Here is a 10,000-nt window from a genome sequence, read left to right as displayed (position 1 = left end):
TGTCACGGTGAGGGCACCTTTGCAGGGGGGAGGGGGGAACTGGATTAACCTGGAGGGGGGGGCAGAAGATACACACACACGCACACACACCACTTTAATGGCAGCTCCAATATACAATATGCGCCCCCATACACATGTAGTTTGAATAAAGGGACATGCTTGCACTCACACAAACATACATCACTTTAATGGCGGTTTAAATACAGGGACACACACACACACCTTGGCGGTGCCAAGGTATCTACAACTTGTGTATTTTCAAAGCCGCTGCTACCATGATCTTTACGGTGCTTTGGACCTAAATTAACTAAATGAAGCATTACCGTGAAACCCAGAACAGCAGCGGCTTCTGACTGAACTAAATTTCTGTGGTAGCCTACTGGTTGACATACAGCACAAGCAGAGTGAGTCATAGGTACGAACACGGCATGGGGATAAAAAAACTTCTGAACTACTAGGCTATTGTTTGCTACAGATGTGTTCAAGTAAGTGGCTGATAGTTCAATTACCTCCGCCAAGGATGTTATGTTATCAGTCACGCTGGTTTGTCTGTCTGTCTGTCTGTTTGTCTGTCTGTTTGTCAGCAGGATAACTCAAAAAGTTATGAACGGACTTCGATGAAACTTTGTGGAGATATTGGAAATGACAAAAGGAAAAAGTGATTACATTTTGGTGGTGATCTGGAACCAGGATTTTGAAAAAGATTCTTCACCATTGCTAGCCTAGAAATCTAGACGCCTCTAGTGGCCGCAAATTGAATTGCAGAACAGCCAGAGACGTTCCAGTTTCTAAAGCAACAAAAAGAAGGCAGAAATACTTCAAAAAATAAAAATAGGGTGTAACATAGTCAACTGTTCAATCAAACAGCTTCCTTGGTGGAGGTTTGCTCTGAGTGCATTTCTAGTTTAGTTTATGCTCTTATTTGACAGTAGCCATGTACACGACCGTTCTAGTACCAGAGTCAGCTACAAGACAAATTCACATCTGTGGTCCCTGGGCAGGGAGCTATTAATCCATTTTAGCCTAAGCCCTTTTTGGGAAAAGGTGCCCTCTCCCTATTAAAACATAAATATCTCAGCCTCCGAAGCACATAAAGACATGAAATAAGTTGCATTTAAAATCTAGAACCTTCATTTTGCACTACATGGAATGCACATGCCCTACTGTCGCTAATACAAAGGTACATACAAGAAGCAGCAGAAGTTATTTCTGTTGCAGATGTTGTTAAATACACTACAACATTCGTTCAGCAATTATTGTGCCGGTTAAATAGTTCATGTTTTGCACATATTTGCTATTAACAATGTATTTAATTCTACCATGAGAGATGAAATTAAATTTCTCAACATGTTAAATCTCTAACATGATGAGATGTCTTGTAAGATGCACAATATTGTGCACTTCAAGTTCCCGATAAGCCCGTTGTCAATAAAGCAAAATAAGCTGTGTCCATGGTGTTTGCAGGGAAGTTGGAGTGGGTTTGGCCTTACAGACACACAAACACACTCACACACACGCACAAACGCACAAACGCACGCACGCGCGCCTACCTGCGTGCTGGTCCGTGGTGTTTGTAGGGGAGCCACTCTGGAGCGGGTTTGGCCTGCCGGACAGAGTAGCGTCCTTCATGAAGACTGTGTTCAACACTGTAGATGGACTCTGGCTCCTATAAACACACATTAAAACAGACATTAACAAACACACACACACACACACACACACACACACACACACACACACACACACACACACACACACACACACACACACACACACACACAAACACACAAACTGAGTATGCAGAGTTATTTTTATTTGATGGTTACATATGTTGACAAGGTTCTACATTCTAAACATTGAAAACATACAGAAATGCATGAACACACACACACACACACACACACACACACACACACTCACCTCCTGTGTGGCAGGAGCAGCAGGGCTGGAGGGCGGCGGCGTTTTGGCGTGCGTGTGTGTGAGCGTCTTGGCGTCCGTGTCCGTGTGTGTGTCGGGGAGCGTGTGCTGGAGGCGCAGCAGGCGGAGTGTGTGCGTGTCTCGGGCGGCGTGCAGGGCCTGGAGGGCGCGGGCCGGTGGGAGGGGCGACAGCAGCTGCGCGTTGTGGTGCCGCAGTCCCACGATGTCCATGACCGAGGCCAGCAGAGCCTGCTCCACACGCAACACACACTCCTGCAGCACCACGCACACACACACGCTCACACCCGCACTTGCGTCCACTAACACACACACACACACACACACACACACACACACACACACACACACACACACACACACACACACACACACACACACACACACACACACACACACACACACACACACACACACACACACACACATCAAGGAGAGAGAAGGGGCAGAAGAATTTTGAAATGTGTTGTGCGCCTTCACGTGGCGGAATGATCCTCACTCGCTGGATCAAAGTGTTTCGAGAAATCAGCCAGAGAGTCGTTCAACCCCAGTTTAACTAAGAACATAAGCTGCAAAGGGCAGGTTTGAGATGTACCATACCTCGCGTCAAACATATCCACCTTTCGTAGTATGGGTTAATCGGGAAGTTTAACGTGAACGTGACCAAATTACTCTCGAAGTTACCCCGATAAGTCAGAAAACCAGCTTCGTAGTACAGGCCCCAGATTATTGAACACGGGTTAGCAAATTAGCAAACCTGGTTTCAATGAAATTGAATTGGCAACCTACTGTCTGCAAGTTCTGAAGTAGGAGGGGCCTCACCTGGGGGACTCTCAGGTTGGAAGATTGACAGGTCCTCGTGCAATTGCTGGGCCTGTGCCTCGCACAACCATAGGAGGAGCACAGAGGTGGGCGGGCTTTCGGCCTGCGGCTCAGCCAATCCGCTGGGCTCGAGCTCCTGCTGCTCAGCCAATCCGCCGGCACCGAGCTCCTGCAGCTCAGCGGCATCCAATAGGCTGTAAGCACGCAGCTTAGGCGTCGCCATGGCAAACGAGCACTTCTTGCCCATGGAGTCTGGGAGATGAGAGGAAGAGGAAGCATCACCACCATCATCATGGTCATCATCAACATCATTTCACAAAGAAATGCACGTAAACACACACACACACACACACACACACACCTACCTTGCAGAGGGATGCTGATAAGGTCATCCGAGATCTGGAGTGGAAAAATGAAATGCAAAGTATTAGAAGGAGGATACATGCCACACACACACACACACACACACACACACACACACACACACACACACACACACACACACACACACACACACACACACACACACACACACACACACACACACACACACACACACACACACACACCTCGCTGAGTAGTCCTACGACATGCAGGGTGTATATCACACACTTACACACATGCACATGCAGGCGCACACACTACCTACCTCCAGTTTTCCGCTGGATTGGGCGGTGAGTCCTCCTACGTGCAGCGTGTAGAATGGCAGCTCAATGGAGGGCAGGTGAGAGTCCTGCAAAACACACACACACAATCCAGATCAGAGTGTGTGTGTGCGTGTGTGTGTTAACTGTGGGAGCCTGTCCATGCTGTGTATGTGTGTATGCGGATGTTTTACATGAGGCAGCATGTTCATTAGGGATGGCACAAACCGCACCGAAAACCGAAACCGTACAATTCACACACATACCGAACCGAACCGTGCAATCCATCGCAAACCGCAATTCATGTACAGCCCAGAAAAATATGTAAAACAGAGATTCTATGAGTATCTTATCCAGTCTCTCTGATTAAAACATTAGCGTATAAGACCAAATCAGAGGATGACACTTTCACATTTTCACATTATAAGCCTATACAAACCATATGTAGGATATTTAGTGATAAGTCAGATTCTATTAGCCAGTGCACCATTTATCATGAACTAAAAAAAAAGAACCGTAGAGAACCGAAAACCGTGACCTTGACACCGTGATATGAACCGAACCGTGAATTTTGTGAACAGTACCACCCCTAATGTTCATGATGCGTGCGTGTGTGTGTGTGTGTGTGTGTGTGTGTGTGTGTGTGTGTGTGTGTGTGTGTGTGTGTGTGTGTGTGTGTGTGTGACCTGTGGCAGCATGTCCATGGTGTGTGTGTGTGTGTGTGTGTGTGTGTGTGTGTGTGTGTGTGTGTGTGTGTGTGTGTGTGTGTGTGTGTGTGTGTGTGTGTGTGTGTGCGTGCGCATGTGGATGTGTTATCTGTGGCAGCATGTCCATGGTGTGTGTGTGTGTGTGTGTGTGTGTGTGTGTGTGTGTGTGTGTGTGTGTGTGTGTGTGTGTGTGTGTGTGTGTGTGTGTGCCAGTGGCGTCTTTTGGTCATAAAAATTAGGGAGGACAAGGAGGTGGTCAGTCGGATAGATGCGAGTAAATGGGGTTAGTAATGGCAGATGCTTAGTATTAGGTTGTAGGCCTACTAGGTAACTTAACTGATATGGCATTGTGTTGTCTGGAAAGCTGACTTATGACATCTATAAAATAATTGCAACAAACTTTGTATAATATATTATCATACATAACTGCCCAAAGTGTTTGAGGGGAAAGAAAGAGAAGAGTGAAGGAAAATATTATAGAAAGTAGAAAGTTTCATAGGGAGCATATCTAACTTTGACCAAAGGCAGCATGGCATTTCACCCTGTCAGTTGTGTTTTTTTGTTTTTTTAACCATAGGCAAAAATTGACAATTCTGAAGACCCTATAGGAATGCCTAGGACATTGAGTGACTTGTATAGCCTAGGCCTAAGGGTTTTTAAACTCAACTCCTTCAAACATATTCTTACAGATTTTTAAACATTTTAAACCCCCTCCATTATCTTATTTTTTAACATCTTATTTATAATCCGTAACGTGGTACGTGACCTATGGTTGTGGTCGCCTATCCGTTTTGCTTTTGACGGTAGGCCTACCTGCGAGAGCGACTGCTGTGGAAGGAGGAGCTGGCAAGCGTATGGAACAGCGTGCGTCTGGCTATTTCACAAAAAATACGTTGTACAGATTACTTTGCAAATCCATGCCTAGTGTTCCTAATTCCACCCAAATGAAACCACATAACATGATGTAGGCTACATGTTAGAAGTTTAGCCAGAGACTTGTTATTAAGAGCTACGTGCTGTGATGTTTCTCGTCTTGAGGAGGGAGAAAAGAACGCCAGTCTAGGGTCAGTGCATTCATGTGCAGCCAAAAGCATTCTTATTCCCATTTGTAAATAACCCTCTTTTGGGGGAAAAGCACGAATGAGAAACGCAAAGACAAGCATTGAGACTATTATTTGTGCACGTAGGACATGCTGAAACAAGACTACCTTTTAAAAACGTTGGTGATGGTCCGACCATTTGAATCATGAAAGCGTTTGCATCCGCGCGTCGCTTGCATTGTGTAGTGATCGAGTGGCGTGAGTGACTGATATAAACACACTGACCTTTCCATTCGGTTTTCAATCTAAATCCAGGGAGTGATATTGCGCGATTCACAACATGAAAACAGTCGATCTTTCCTTTGTATTTATTAAGGGTTCATAAAACATTCGCCAATTACTCCAAACTTCCCACTATCTGGCTGCTGCCGCACTCTTCTCATATTTGTATATCGTTGTCATGACGACCGAGTCCATGTGTCAACCCAACTCGTCATATTCTGATTGGCTTTTGATAAATTCAGCTTCGCTGATAGGCAAATTACTTCCATGGCTCTAGACCCGCCTAAAGGGAGGAAAGTCCTCCCTAAGCTCCATTCACTTCAATGTTAAAAAGTAAAGCCCGTGCTACGGCCGAAATTTCACCATTTATAATGGAAGTCAACGAGGACGGAACGGAGGACGGTCCTCCAAGGTCTATTATGTGAATTAGAAGCGCTAAAGTATATGTTTTTATCGCTAAATAGCTATAAAATACTAACAATTATATAACAAAGATATAATAAATATGTTTTGTTTTCTGTAATTTATACTGGAAGATATGGCTTTATTATCTTGAGGGAGGATCGTCCTCCCTTTCCTCAATGGCAAATACGCCATTGGTGTGTGCGCATGTGGATGTGTTATCTGTGGCAGCATGTCCATGGTATGTGTGTGTGTGTGTGTGTGTGTGTGTGTGTGTGTGTGTGTGTGTGTGTGTGTGTGTGTGTGTGTGTGTGTGTGTGTGTGTGTGTGTGTGTGTGTGTGTGTGTGTGTGTGCGCATGTGGATGTGTTATCTGTGGCAGCATGTCCATGGTGTGTGTGTGTGTGTGTGTGCGGATGTTTCACCTGAGGCAGTATGTTTATGATGCGTGTGTGTGTGTGTGTGTGTGTGTGTGTGTGTGTGCATGCGTATGTGTGTGTTACCTGTGGCAGCATGTCCATGGTGTGTGTGTGAGTGTGTGTGTGTGTGTGTGTGTGTGCGTGCGCGCATGTGGATGTGTTACCTGTGGCAGCATGTCCATGATGTGTGTGTGTGTGTGTGTGTGTGTGTGTGTGTGTGTGTGTGTGTGTGTGTGTGTGTGTGTGTGTGTGTGTGTGTGTGTGTGTGTGTGTGTGTGTGTGCGCATGTGGATGTGTTACCTGCGGCAGCATGTCCATGATGTGTGTGTGTGGGCTTTGGTGCTGTGTGTGGGTCTCCTCCTCTTCCTCACCCACACCACCATCAACCTCAGCTGTGGCCTCTTCATCACCATCAGCATCATCTTCACCATCGCCATGACCACCTTCTTCAGCATCCACTCCATCGCTATCGGCAACAGCAGCAGTGTCTTCATCTTCATCACCATCATGGCCATGGGCATCAGCATCATCTTCATCAGTATAATCTTCATCAGCATCCTCTTCATCACCATCGTCGTCGTCGTCGCCGTGGACACCAACAGCAGCAGCATCATGGTCATCTTCATCAGCCTCGTTGCCATGGGTACCAGTATCAGCATCAGCATCCTCAGCTCCGTTCACAGCAGCAGCACTCGCCTCTCCATCTTCATCACCACCATCGTCTTCATCATCACACTCCTCCTCCTCCTCCTCACTCGACAACACAACTGGGCGAGACACACACACAAGCGCACACACACACACACAAACGCACACAGAAGCACACATACACGGACACACACAAGTTAGATGATATTATTCAGGATGTCCCCGAGTGAATCATTTAAAGCCAAACTGTACCATTCCTGGAAATAAGCTCATTTCAAATGAGTTCAATTGAGCTTTACTCCATTTCTCCAGTACTTCCAGCCTTGCTGGCTGTCATCACAGTGAGGGATATTTCAAAAACGGGAACAGGTAGCGTGTTCCATTCTCCACACTCTGCACTGTTTACTGTGATACAGTGCACTTTCCACCCTCAACTTAACGGCTAAATTTGAGGGTGAAGTGCAGGTCCAATTCACGTTCTGTCTGATACACTTCACGGAAATGACGGTTGTCGCGTGTCATCAGAGTTTACCAACCGCCAATATACAATTCATCACGGAAGACACTGTTCCTTATGTTGACAATTTTTAAAAGTTACCCCTTTCTCTTATACACATGGCTATTGTCTTTTGAATCAAAGATATGCTGTCATCACAGAGATTCAGCAGTTTGACCAATCTGACACTCAACCAGAGAGGAAACTACGTAACAAACATGGCGGCCGTTGAGTGCGAAAAGTGTACATAACTGCACACTTCAAAAAATGGCCGGTTTGAGGGCGTTATCAGGGTAGTTTACAGTACACTTCACCGCCGCGATTAGAAATGGAACCGCCCTGCATACCCAAACACAGTGCGGGAAGGGCGGAAAGTACGAAGATTGGAACAGCCTCTCAGTCCTCTGAGAATAGTTAGATAGTCTTAAAGGTGCGCTATGTACGACTGAGACCAGAGCGGGGTGGGGGGCTTGGGTAATGTGTTGCAGTGTGCCTAGTGGGCTTGTAAGGCCATGGGGAGCCGGGTTCGAATGCATGTGGCCTGGGTAATTTCCCAGCCCTGCACCTCACTTCCCCCCTCTATTCCTGTCATGCTCAACTGTCCCGTCAATGAACAATGGATTTCTCTGCTACGGCTCACTTGGAAAGAGGCAAGACCCAAGTAAAATAAAAGAGAAATAAAAATAAATCAATAAATGAACACACAAAAAAATACAAATTACAAATTCAAAAAAAGAAATAAAGAGAGTAAGAAAGTGGCATGATGCGTACTGGGCTCCGATTGGCTGGTTCGAGAGGAGGTCCGCACCAAGTCCCGTCCCTCTGCTGCCGCCATTGGCCGGTCGTGAGCCGGGCTGGCTAGACGGAGGCGCTTGATTGGCTCCTGCTTCTCGGCCAGGTCTCCCGAGAGACGCAGAACACTCGTCCTCCTTACACTCTCCTCCATCCTCGTCCCTCCATCCGTCCTCTCCACGCTACTACAGCTCCACTCCCCTCCCTCCATCGCGCTGGCTCTCCGCCTCCTCATCACGCCATTCCTCTCCTCTCCGCCGTTCACTCTGGTCTGCCTCTTCCGCATCACAGCCTGGGGAGAGAGAGAGGGACAGGAGGAGAGAGAGAGAGAGAGAGAGAGAGAGAGAGAGAGAGAGAGAGAGAGAGAGAGAGAGAGAGACAGAGACAGAGACAGAGAGACAGAGAGACATGTAGACAGATAGGAAGAGCAACATATTTACAATAGACTTTCGTGAAAGGAGAGTTTGAGCAGGGGCGTCACCAGACCTATTTAACAGGGGCATGTGCCTCTGTGCCCTGGTATGAGTTTCCCCCCCAAAAAAACCCAACCTTGCTACCTTGGAATTTAGCTCGAGTTTAGCATACGGAGTAATCTACAGAATGTGCACAAAATAGCGCACAGGCACAACTTGCAATAATATAGTTTATTTATAAGCTTTTTTAAAATAAATAACTGCAAAAAGGGTTTCTGTATAGCATTAGGTCAGCTGACGCCCCCGAGTTTGAGGAGCCTAGAAAGAATTCCTCGCTTGGTGTCTTTGGTTTCTCTGTCTCTACTTTCCACTACGGCCATTTTTTGAGGAGCACAAAAAGGGAGGGAGGTCACAAAGGTCAGTGGACAGAGTAACTCCTCTATGCTTCTAATCTGAGGCAACTTTGAAGATGTAAGCTTATCCTCCTCCAAGTACAGATGTCACATAATTCACTGGAAAGAGCTCAGTCAGTGAAGGGAACAGAGTAAGCAGAAAAACAGAAAGAAAAACAAAGTTTTTGCTAGCGATAATAAGCAGAGATGGGACCAAGTCACTAATGTGCAAGTCGCAAGTAAGTCTCAAGTCCTTCCAATCAAGTCCGAGTCAAGTCACAAGTTACGACACATTTGACCAAGTCAAGTCCAAGTCCAAGTCGTGCCAAAGCCAAGTCAAGTCAAGTCAAGTCCAAGTCGTGCCAAAGCCAAGTCAAGTCCAAGTCCAAGTCTTATTTTTTCCAAGTCATTAACAAGTCACCTTGTATTCTATGTGCAATATTGACAATTACCTTTGGTCATAAATTCATTACCTCTCCACACTGCTTTGCATGTCCCCCTTCGTCAGTCATGTCCCGAAAATCGACCATGGTATACTATGATTTCAGTTTTTTGAGCATGGTTCGGCATTGGTTTTTGGTTTTACTAGGTTTAACTATAAATTGAACCATGGTTTTACTCTGAGAACTAACCATGGTTTTACCACGGTTTATAATTATTCATTAAATTACTTTTATCTTTTATCCAACGCATATATTGGTGACAGTCCTTTGAGCAATATGGGGTTAGGTGCCTTGCTCAAGGGCACTTCAGTCATGGATGGAGATGTAGGAAGAGGTGGGTTTAAGGGTGGGATTCAAACCTGCAACTCTGTGATCTCCAGCCCAACTCCCTAACCATTACAGCACGGCTGCAGACAAGCTTCCATGTTTGTTTGGGTGACCATGCAACCCACAATTGATCATATATATTTTTAGCATGGTTTTTGACTATGGTTGAAGGTAAATCATTTATTTTTTCTTTCTTTCATGCATTTTTTTCACACACAAAATGCAAAAAAATATATATA

At 45.9% G+C, this 10,000-nt stretch overlaps 1 protein-coding gene across 2 annotated transcripts in view; it reads right to left on the bottom strand.

The window, feature by feature from the left end:
- The window catches only part of LOC134460953 (uncharacterized), a 22,727-nt gene that overhangs the window by 5,876 nt on the left and 6,851 nt on the right, over nucleotides 1-10,000 (bottom strand). For both annotated transcript variants that reach the window (XM_063213602.1, XM_063213601.1), the window contains exons 5-12: nucleotides 8,166-8,478; nucleotides 6,551-7,017; nucleotides 3,407-3,490; nucleotides 3,123-3,156; nucleotides 2,758-3,009; nucleotides 1,921-2,237; nucleotides 1,551-1,666; nucleotides 1-49 (exon numbers count right to left, since the gene is read on the bottom strand). The exon at nucleotides 1-49 is cut by the window's left edge and continues 68 nt beyond it. In XM_063213602.1, coding sequence (XP_063069672.1) covers nucleotides 1-49; nucleotides 1,551-1,666; nucleotides 1,921-2,237; nucleotides 2,758-3,009; nucleotides 3,123-3,156; nucleotides 3,407-3,490; nucleotides 6,551-7,017; nucleotides 8,166-8,478 — 1,632 coding nt within the window. The remainder of the gene's footprint in view (nucleotides 50-1,550; nucleotides 1,667-1,920; nucleotides 2,238-2,757; nucleotides 3,010-3,122; nucleotides 3,157-3,406; nucleotides 3,491-6,550; nucleotides 7,018-8,165; nucleotides 8,479-10,000) is intronic.

The sequence above is a fragment of the Engraulis encrasicolus genome, chromosome 13, assembly GCF_034702125.1.
Source record: "Engraulis encrasicolus isolate BLACKSEA-1 chromosome 13, IST_EnEncr_1.0, whole genome shotgun sequence".
Lineage (NCBI taxonomy): Eukaryota > Metazoa > Chordata > Actinopteri > Clupeiformes > Engraulidae > Engraulis > Engraulis encrasicolus.
This window is presented reverse-complemented; position numbering and strand designations above follow the sequence as displayed.